We start from the raw sequence: 11,617 nt of genomic DNA, 5'->3' as shown, positions 1-11,617 counted from the left end.
TTTTGTCTTTTTTTTTTTTTTTTAGTGTCTTCCCTTAGCTCAGTATTTTGAGTTGTTAAATTTCACACTCATGTTGTTTTTAAATATTGGCACTTGCTAATTTAATTATATTTAATTCATGTTGAAATATTATATAATAGTTTTCTCTCCTTTGTAACGTTTTTTCCATAGTAGGAAAGTAGTTTTCATTTGCCAATGAAAGTAGCTTTGGATTCTCTTTTGCTATTATTTTTTAAACCTCTATGGTAACTTTGTATAGATGCTAGGTTCTTTTTATTTTTGTTCATATTTGTTTACTTTTGTTTATTCCTGTGAGGGTAGGATTTGGAGAGTTTATTTCTTAATTCAAAAGAAGCTTGTACTGCTACAAGAAAGTGTAACTTATTTAATAAATTCTGCCCCTTTCTGCTCTGCCTTCTCGTGATTTTTATGCTACTCCGCTGTTTTAGGAAAATCCTGCTCTTTGGCCACTTCCTATTTTCCTTTACTCCTATCTTACCCCTCTCCACTAGCAGAATTGGTGCCTGCACAGGATTGCCTCTCCGTCCTGCATGCTTTCTTTCAACTCCACCTAGCCACAAGGCATCAGCCCCATGCAGCATTTTGTCACTCGAAGTGTGACCTTTCTTTCTAGGGCTGTCTTACAGGTGTGACCCGAGTCCCTTCCCTTCTTGCCCTCTCTCCCTTCTTGCATGGTCAGCTGCCCTGGGCTGGACACCAGCCTGACTCTCAGATCTCAGATGGTATTTCCTTGTGTGCTTCTGGGGCTCAGATGTGCTCCATCTTTTGTTTGTGTTGTGGGCTTGAACTTGGGGTGTTTGTACTTTCTTTATGAATGTAGTTTTTTAGAGAATTGTAGGAATAGATTTAAATTATGATGGGCACCATTATTCTAGAAATATAGACACTCACATGCTCTTAGGTTCTTGCTCCATTTTTTTTTTAACTGACCTTTTGCATCAGCATCACAGGGTTGCTTGTTTAATAATTAATTAATTAATTATTTTAGACAGGGTCGGTCTCACTATTTAGTTCAGGCTGGTCTTGAATGCACTATGTAGCCCAGACTGGCCTTGAACTCATGGTGATCCTCCTGCCTCAGCCTCCTAAGTGCTGGGATTACAGGTGTGCACCACTGCGCCCCACTCCTTGCTCCACTTTAGAAGTCACGTTACTAGGAACTGTAAATGAAGTCTTGTATTTGTGACATAAAGTACCGGGTGGCTGTCTGCTTTTTAAGTCAAAATGTTAAAGAAAGATGTATTGTTTTAGATTCTCTCCCAACCTTTTTTTGTTGTTGTTCTTTGTTTTTTGTGGGTTTTTTTTTTGGGGGGGTGCCAGGTTGAACTCAGAACCGTGGTGCCACTTAGCTAAATTCCCACTCCTCTCCCAACCTTTTTGGAAAGGAGCTTCTATCCTGTGCTTAGAGCATGGTCTGCTCTGAGAGTACTTTGGGACTTTCTGCTAAGTGTCTTCATGTTCTAGGAAGCAAGCTGCCACACTGTGTCCTCCCATGTTGGTCTGCAGTTTGCTGCCTGGGTGGCTGAATACAGGGAACGGATGGTTTAGGTTGGGGAGGCGCAGTAGGGCAGCTCTGAGGATGATTCGGGGAGATCATTGCCCATTTTTCTATTTGGTGTAGTTGCCTGAGTTGTACAGTTAGAGGTAGACAAACTGAATCCATCTTTTTCTACTTTCTTTAGGGTCAGGTTTTTATTCCTGTGGTAGAATCCAAGAATATGTTGTTAATCTCTTTAGCATTGGCACTAGGGAAAATCCCCTGAGAACTTTGGCACCTGGTCTCCTCTTCAGTTTCCAACACCTTTGCCAGTTTTCATTGTTTTGTAATTCTTCGTGGATATTAAATGGTATGTTGGAAGAAGGGAACATTAGCCCCTCTGGTTTGTCTTGATACTAACCCAGAAGACCTACCAATTATTTCTTAGTAATTAATAGGAAACAATTATATTTCTGTGAATCAGAGATTTTGGATATTACTTTTTTCTTGAGTAGTGTGCCTTAGAAAGCCTCCTTCATAAAAATGAATAACAATGAAAAATATTCCCTACTCTATATCAAATGCATTCAAATATTTCATTATAAAATCTAATCAAAATTTTATAATTTCTATGCCTGAACTCTTTACTCATGGTGATGTTTGCATGTTAAAGGGCTTTTCAGGGAGCCTGGGATGCAAATCCAACCTTACCCATCCCACCCCTACACACAACAAAGAAAATAAGTCCTGCAAGGAATTTCACTACTGTCCTGTGACCCCATCAGTCCTGCGATCTTGGGCAAGTTCTTTAACATTTTTAAGGATTATTTTCCTTGTGTGTAGAGTGAACAACAGTGGTTCTTACCTTGTGCACACTTGTTTGAGGATTTAGTGGAAGGATGTGCACTTAGTACCAGGCATGAAGTGTAGATGCTCAGTGGTGGGAAGTGAAGATGATGAAGATACCGACAAGGGTTGGTGGAAATTACCTCATGGGTGTCCCCTAAGTGTTTTCATCAAAAACTGCTTTCTTCCCTACCCCTTCTTCAAAAACTCTCCTCAGAAAATATGGCCCTGGTTATTTGTTTTTCTGAGAATTTGATATTGACTTCTAGGGTGTGTCGTTTAGCAGATGATCAGCAGCTAGTGGTAAAGAAAGGATGGAATGGAATAGCATTTCATTTATTTATGGGAAGAATTTTACTGCCCCACCCTTCAACAAGTAGGAAAATTAGAATAAAAAACTGGAAACTTTATAAGTGGACAGTGCTGTGATCTCAGTGTCTGAAACTGTAGACTTTTAGAAAATATTTATGGAGTATTAGAAACTAGTCACTCATCACTGTCTCCTTGTCCTGTTTTTTAAAAATAAAACTAATATAAAAAATCTGAAATTTGGGGTAAATTTAATTGAATGCTGAAATGTCATCACCAGCAACAGAATATCACTTTATACATCTTTAAAAGAAGAGGATGGAGAAAACTTACTAACATTTATTAATAGAGGCATTTGGCAGTTAATCAAATTATTTGCTTATGAAGCCTTAAGAATCAGCTAGTGTAAGACATTCAGGGAGACACTGAATATCTTGCTGTTGGCATAGTTGCTGGGAGTCAGTTGGCCTGAGTTTCAAACCCAGAGACTGTCACCTGCTCAGCCAGGGATCTTGTAAGTCACTTGATCATGCTGTCCAAGTTGTGTCTCTCTCAGTGTTGAGGATTAAATGAAATAAAACATGTAAGGCATTCAAAGTATAGCAAGAAAAGTGTTCTTTCAATGCTAGCTACCTGCTATTGTTCAAACCAGCCTGGTCCAAATAGACAAAATCCCCAACTGACTCTAATTTGGTTGCCAAGGGCTGGGTGAAACATGCTCCTTTCACAGATTAGAGATGTTACCAAGTGCCCCGATGTGAACACAGCAGTGCTGCTCTTTCTCTTGATGTAGTTGTGTCTGCTTATTGCAGTGGTCGTTAGAATATTCCAGCAGGGCCAAGCACATAAGTCAGTAGCTCATGGGAGGCTACCTTAAAGAAGCTGAGTAGAGAACTTGGCTTTGTTTCCCTCAGTCTGGAACCCAAATTCGCTGTCATAAAAACACTCATTGCTTTGGTTCACCCAAAACCAGGGCATTTCATAAACTTGTGTAACTATTGAAGAATCATTTTTCATCAGCATTAGCAGGTATTATTCAGAGTTAAATTTCACAAATGGAACTAATAGCTGTTGAAGATAGTGTTGCTTATATAGCTAAACTGTACCATCTGCCTACACCAAAAAAGGGAAAATTCGTGAATAACCGATCGCCCTATTTCTTCTTTTAATTACAGTTCATAATTAGTAGACTGTGTGACTTATCTATCGTGAAACTGATGTTTTTCTAAAATGAGATTTACCGTAGGGAGAACATCATAACATGTGTTAAAAATTAAAATTTAAGTTACCCCACTGTGTTTTATAAAGGGCATGCTTGCCACCTAGAAAAATGGATAGGAGAATGACTGTTCTCTGCAAACTGTGAGCCAAATAAATCCCTTCCCTTTTAACTTTGGGTGTCCAGTATTTTGTCTCATCTATGAGAGAAAAGTAACAACACAATACAGAAATCAATAAAGAAAAAAATAGATAAGTTTAACTACCTCGAAGTTTAAAACTTTTGTTCTTCAAAAAATACCATTAAGAAAAAAAAAAGACAACCCATGGAATGGAGAAAACATTAGCAAATCAGGCATGTGATAAGGGGCTTGTATAAATAATTCTTATAATTCAATTACCGATAGATGCATAGCCAAATTGTCAAAGAGCAAAGGATCTGAATAGACATTCCTCCGAAGAAAATATACAAATCCTCTGTACATATGTTAAAAGATGTCAGTGTCATTAATCATTAGGAGAATACAACTCTAAACCACAGTGAGGCACCACTTCACACCATCTGGGACAACTATATAAAAAAAAGAAGAAGGTAGGGGTTTGGCTCAGTGGTTCCACCGCCTGCCTCTCAAGCTTAAGGACCCGAATTTGATCCCCAGTACCAAAAAAAACAAAAACAAAAAAACAATTACTGAGTATTGGAAAGGGAGTAATCAGAATGCTCACGAATTGCTGGTAAAAGTGGGAAATGGTGTAGAAGGTTTGGAAAGCAGTTCGACAAGTCCTCAAAAAGTTAAACATGGAAGTTACCATATGAGCTAACAATTCCACTCCTAGATACGCACTCAAGAGAAACGAAAATAAATGCCTACATGGAAATTTGTACATGAGTGTTCATAACAGTATTATTCATAATAATCCAAAGCGGGAACAACCGCTGAATGGATAAGAGTAAATGTGGTATATCCCTGCTGTGGAGCACTATTCAGCCATATAAGGGAATGGAGTTTTAATATACAGTACAGCATGGATGAGTTCCGAAAATATGTTATAAAGTGAAAGACGCCATCAAACAGGCCATGCATTGTGTGATTCCATTTATATGAAATGTTCATAAAAGGCAAATCTACAGAGACAGCTACGAATTGCCTAGACAGGGTAGAAAGTAAAGAAGATGCCAGTTCTTTCAGGGCGTTAAAAATGTTCTGAAAATTAGACTGTGTTAATGGTTGTGCAGCCCTGTGAACATACTGAACACATTCAGTAACACACTGTAAATGGAGTGACTGTGGTTTGTACATTATATTTGGATAAAATTAATTTTTAAAAATCAGCTTGAGTACTTTTACAAACCTTTATGCCCTGGCTGAAACTCAGAACAATGAAATCGACCTCTGAGGGAACCACAGGCATCAAGTGTGTATTCCGGCTCACCAGTGCTGGCATAGTGGGGCCAGGGCTGAGAAGCCTTGCTCTGGAGTCAGCCCTCCTCTAAGTGGATTCTAAACTAAGACACTCCAAAAAGCTTTGGCCCTGTATAGAGGGACTTCGTACTTGGTGTGATGCACAGGCCAGCAGCATTGGTGTCACCTGGGAACCAGGTAGAAAAGCAGATTGTTGGGTCCCTGCCAGCCCAAGATTCTGGTAAGTCAGAACCCACAGTTTAAGGAGATCCATATGTAACTTTCAGGCACATTAGAGCCTGAGAAGCTCAGCTTGGGCTCAGCTATCCAGGCCGAGCTGTTCACTGGGATCAGCTGGGGACTCAAGCCACGGCTGGGTTCCACCCAGTGATCTCACTGGGACATCCAGCAGCCTCTGCACCTGGATTTTGGAAGTGCCACAGGTGATTCTTATGTACAACAGAGTTTGAGAATAAGTAAAACATTGGAGCTATGTGATGTTAAGATGGCTAATAAATGACATTTATTATTTTGTTCCTACTATAAGGATAGAGAAACATACATGGATGAGTGATTATTGATGATAAAAATTTCCAGGCCCATGTGCTCCTGTAAGAGTTTGCCTTCTTGGTTTCAGCACCAACAGGCGTGCTCCTGTCTCCACTGAGATGAAGCGGATGGCTCCGAGCCTGCTGGCATTGCGTGTTCAGGCACATTTGTGCTTCCCTGCCACGTGGACCCTCCGCCCTTCTCCCTCTCTTCTGTTTTGCCTCCGTAATTCACTTGTACATATGAATAGTCTATTAGAGTTATTCACAACCTCAGAGTCATCTCATTTTACTGTTTCCTTATTTTAAAATACCTGTGACACTTCTGAACAATGAAAAACTAAAACGAATAAATAATATACATATAAACCCTCTCTAGAATTACTAGGAAAGAATATTTTATTTAAAACTGTGATTCATGTTTTGGTGTACACCAGGGGATTCATCCAAAGATGAGTGGTTATATTAATATATAACTTGAAATTTATTTTCCTCTTCATTCTTGCCTTCTTTTTCCCCTCATTTGTTATTTCTAACTTTATTTTTTATTAATATATATTTGTTATACATATTTATCACATTCATCGTAGGGAATTTGTACCTGCACATACTATATGTTAATTCTTTTTTCCCCATTCCACTCTCCTCCCCTTCCCTCAACCCTTTTTTCCCCCTCTCCATTTACAAAAGCTTTATTTCCATTTTTTTTCTATTCTCTTTTTCCCTTTTCCTTTCCTTCCTTTCTCTTTTCCCTCCTTCCTTGTTACCCTTCCCATTTGAACATGCTCTTCTTATTTCCCAATATCTGTGGAAGGTGTTGTTTCCCTAATTTTTTTCCTATTATTATAAGTTTTTAAATACATTTTAGGTATACAGTTCAGTTACATTCATCATTGGGATCTTGTACCTTTACATGATGTATGTTGGTTCTTTTTTTTCCCCCATTCCCCTGTGCTTCTCTAATTTCTCTCTCAGTCAGTTTGTTATTGGAATACAGGAATGCTATTGACTATTCAGTGTTGACTTTGTATCTACTATGCTGCTGAATTTGGTTATTAATTCTAGGAGTATTTTGGTGGAGTTTTGGGGATCTTCTATGTAAAGTATCATGTCATCAGCAAGTAATAATAATTTAGCAACTTCTTTTTCCTATCCATGTTCCTTTTATTTCTTTCTCTTATCTAATTGCTCTGGCTAATGTTGATTGAATAAGAGTAGTGATAGTGGGCATCCTTGTTTTGTTCCTGTCTTAGAATGAAAGATTTCAGTTTTTGACCATTTAGTATGATGTTGGCTGTTGGTTTGTCATAGATATGTTTTACAGATTGAGTTAAAGAGCTTTTATTTCTATTTTCTGTAGGGTTTTTATTATGAATGATGTTGAACTTTGTCAAATGCTTTTTCTGCATCTGTTGAGAAGATCATGTGTTTTTTGTCTTTGGCTTAGTTGATACAGTGTATTACATTTATTGATTTGTGTATATTAAATCATTCCTACATCCCTGGGATAAATCCTACTTGGTTATGGAATATCTTCTGATGATTTGCTGCATTTGTTTGCCAGTATCTTATTGAGGATTTTTGCATCTGTGTTCATTAAGGAGATTGTCTTTTTGGGTTAGACTCTTCTTTGGTTTACCAAGCATTACCATGGTAATGCTTCCAGGAATGAATTTGGCAGGATTGCTTCTCTTTCGATTTTATTGAAGAATTTGAGGAATAGTTGCAATCAATCTTCTCTAAAGTTTTTGTAGAATTCAGCAGTGAATCTGTCAGGACCTGGGCTTTTCTTTTTTGATAGTTTTCTTTATTAGTTCTTTGATTTCATTGACCTATATTGGTTTACTTGGAATTTTTCTATCTTCTTGATTCAGCTTTGGTAATTCATATATATCTAGGAATCTGTCCATTTCTTCTGAATTTTCCATCTTATTAGGGTACACGTTCTCAAAGTAGGTATTGATGATCTTCTGGATTTCTGCAGGATCTGTTGTGATTTCACCTTTTTTCATTCCTAATTGCATGGATTTGGGTCTTTCCTTCTTTTTTATAAAGTTGACTAAGAGTTGTCCATTTTATTTAATCTTTCAAACAGTTCTTTGATTCATTGATTTTTGTATTGTTTTCTTAGTCTCAATTGCATTAATTTCCTCCCTTGTACACTTTGGGTTTAACTTGCTATTCTTTTCTAGAATTTTGAGATTCAACATTAGGTTATTTATTTGAGCATACTCTGTTTTTTTGTTGTAGGAATTCATCACTATAAATTTCCCTGATAGGATTCCTTTCATTGTATCCCATAGTCCCATAAGTTTGGGTATGTCATACTGTCTCCCCCCCCCCTTTTTTTTTTTTTTGAGCCAGGGTGTCACTATGTAGTTCATAGTGCCTTGGAACTCACTATATAGCCCAGGCTGGTCTTGAACTCCCAGTGTTCCTCCTGAACTCAGCCTCCTGAGTGCTGTGATTACAGGTGTGCACTACCATGCCAGCAAAAGCTTTTATTTTAACCAGGGATCAAACTCAGTACCTTGCACCTGCAAGGCAGGTGGCAGCACCACTGAGCTAAATCCCTGGTACCTTCTTTTGAATTAAATAAATTTTGATTTGATTTTATGTAGTCTGTAGAACTCCTTTTTAAAAATTATTACTCTAGCCACCTAACACATAAATTTTTATTTAGCTTAATTTAAATCAATAATGTTGCCCTTTGCCCAAATAATACAAAGACTTAATCATATTTTTATTCTCCTGGCTTCCTTGCTGTTATTACCCAAGATTTTAATTCTTTTAAGTCACCAGATTAAACATCATCTCAATATTCTGTTTATATTTTCTTGCATTTACCAATTCCTTTGTACATAATTCTTACGTGCATCCAAGGCTTCTAGGATCACATCCTAGTTCCTGGCCTTTGGACTGCTAGATAAATAGGATAAATAGGGACTTAATTAAATGCCTTAGGAAGAAAATGAGAAGAGTCCTGTGTGATATGTCTTACCCTCAGCCCCACTCACCCTGCAGTGCTATTCCTGAGCACTGGACTGAGTACTGGAGGTGTCCTGAGTATTTCCCTTGTACTTTCTCTGGTTAGTATGTTTTGTGGAGTAGAGAAGACAATGAAATCTTAGAATACTGAAATTAAGTATACTCCATTTGAAGGACCGTCATTTATTCTGAGATTGTGTCCTTCCTAACTGTCTCTATTAAATTACTTTTATTTTAGAAAATGATGGCAATAGTTGAACTTTGGATGGCATTTGGCTTAAATTAATTAAATTTTATGTTAACATTTGCTTATTCGGCAAATCACAACTCAGTTGCAAGCCACAACTCATAGAGTTTTTACTGGTCCTTGAAACCCCAAACCATTGTTGTAAACAGCTATGAGTTTGGGGTCTGGATATTGGGCTACTTGAAAGTATGTCTTCTTGGTTATATAAAGAGCCTTATTGGTTGTTCAGACTGTACATAAATCCTGTGGTGTAAATAATGCTTTTCTTCATTAGCTGAGCAGCATTAGATTATCAAGAAGTTTGTAGTACTCTCCTGGTAATTTAAATTGTGTTTAACAGTTTCCGTAAGACTGAGTCTACATTAGTAAAATTACCTGCATACTTCATGTATTCTCTGTGAACATCTGGTGGCACTTGTGTGCCCAATTTTTAAACAATACTGCTTTGAGAATCACACAACCCAATATTCTGCCAATAATTTACTAAGTTCTGTACCTTCTTATCAGGATGGGATGGGACCAAGTGGTTTCCAGGTTTGTTTTCAGCACTCATGTAGGTTGTGACTGTAGCTGCATGTATACTTTTTTAAAAAAGTGTTCAGGAAATTATTTCACAGATATTTGTGTTAAATCTGTGGTCCATTTGGATATGGGAGACATTAAAATTTCTGATGTAGCTTGTCTTTAAGATGCACACTGCAGGGCTGGGGATTTGGCTCAGTAGTTCTGCCACCTGCCTCACAAGTGCAAAAGTGCAAGGGCCTGAGTTCGATCCCTGGTACCCCCCTCCCAAAAAGAAGATGCACACTGTACCTGTAATATGAGCACTGCCATTCGGCAGATGCCGTTTTGTTTGCTGGTATGAAATCACCACAGACCTCATTTCTCAGGTGGAAGAATAGCCATGTATGAATATAACCACACCATTATTGCAGAGGGTCCTAGGACTGTTTCACGTATTTATTTTTGTATTTTTTGTTTGTTTGTTTGTTTGTTTTTGGTACCAGGGATCAAACTCAGGTCCTTGTGCTTGCAAGGAAGGCGCTAGAACCACTGGGCTAAAACCCCTGCTCATGTATTTATTGTTATATGGTCATATGCTTGACATGGACATTTTTATCTAAAGTGTTCAGACATGACTACTTAAAGATACACCAAGCATGGATTTTGGAGACCTCTGAATTCATGATAAAATTGTTAACTGCCACCATCCAGTTTGTTATTTTCAACACATACAAGAAAAGGAAGTATTAAAATAACTCCTGCCCATTTGAGAAAGGAAATTAACATTTCCTAAAAAATTCTTTTCTAGTGAAGGAAGCCCGTCCCCCAGAGTGGAGCTACTGCACAACATCGACCCAGGCTTTGTAGACCCCTCGCCATGTGAGTACCCAGGTTGCTGCTACTTTGTGAGACTCCTGGCTCACAATGTGGTGTTACTGTCTACTGTCGTTCTAGTCTGACTTTCTGATTGTCCACTTGAGTTGCAGTAAAGGTAAACAGTTCTTCAGGACATACACCTCACTAATCTCGTTATAGTTTTGGTGCAACCAAGGACAATATACTGTGAAAGGGACACCGGGTAACAAATCACAAGAGCTGAATTCTATGCTAGGTTCTGCTATTGACAAGCTGTATAACCACGTCATTTCATTGTCCATGCCTTCTCGTTGTTGCCTCTCTCTCTGTGTGTGTGTGTGTGTGTGTGTGTGTGTGTGTGTGTGTGTGTGTGTGTGTGTGTATGATACTGGGGGTTGAACCTAGGGCCTTCACGCTGAGCTACATTCTCACCTGGATATTTCAGAATCTTCTTGCAGAAAACTTAGCATCAAATAATGCCATGTTAGTGCTCAGATTAGCATGAACCACTACATCTGTTTGGCAGTCAGGTGCTACCCAGCTGTAGGGTCTCAGTGTGATTTTCCTGGACATCTTGGAAGTCATTCAACTTGATGCCTACATAACCTGTGAGGAGCCCTCTTAATTCCTTCAGGGCAAGGCACAGTCAGTGTTCTCAGATGAGGACAGACCATAATGGTTCTGTATAAGTACTGTTTGCCTTACTTGCCATTTCCAAATATTCAGATCATTATACTGGTATCTTTGTAAAATTATTATTAGTACTGTACATGTTTACTGTATATGATTACATTCAACATAGGAAGTTGTTACATCTACATAACACATCCTAATTTTTTTTACTTCCCTTTCCCTTGCCTTTCCTCCTCCCTCCAACCTCCCTCCATCCCTTGATCCTCTTCCTATTTGCAAAAGATCTATCTCGCTGTGTATTGAACGTGCTTTCCCTGGGCTTGCAATACCTTTTCCCTGCCCCTCTATAGTTTCTCTCACAACCCAACCCAGCATCCCTATCTGAATGCTTTCCAGAAGCCCCATGAGAAGCAGCTGTCCCCTCCTCTTTCCTTCCCTTTGTCTGTGTCTATGAGAGGCATTCAGCACATTTTTGTGTTTGCATCTGCATATCCCACTAAGCTGAGAGCTACTACAACTTATTTATCTTTTCATCCTCATCAGTTAATACAGACACTCAGCACTTGGT

General features: G+C 38.5%; 1 protein-coding gene across 1 annotated transcript in view; it reads left to right on the top strand.

Moving 5' to 3' along the window:
- Positions 1-11,617, top strand: part of Arsb (arylsulfatase B) — a 164,611-nt gene that overhangs the window by 92,404 nt on the left and 60,590 nt on the right. Inside the window, exon 7 of the mRNA XM_010619143.3 lies at positions 10,370-10,440. Within this exon, the coding sequence (XP_010617445.1) occupies positions 10,370-10,440 (71 nt within the window). The remainder of the gene's footprint in view (positions 1-10,369; positions 10,441-11,617) is intronic.

Source organism: Fukomys damarensis, unplaced genomic scaffold (genome assembly GCF_012274545.1).
Source record: "Fukomys damarensis isolate Sample0158 unplaced genomic scaffold, DMR_v1.0_HiC HiC_scaffold_1, whole genome shotgun sequence".
In the NCBI taxonomy this organism is placed as follows: Eukaryota; Metazoa; Chordata; class Mammalia; order Rodentia; family Bathyergidae; genus Fukomys; species Fukomys damarensis.
Note: the sequence above shows the minus strand (reverse complement) of the source record. Positions and strands in the feature narration are given on the sequence as shown.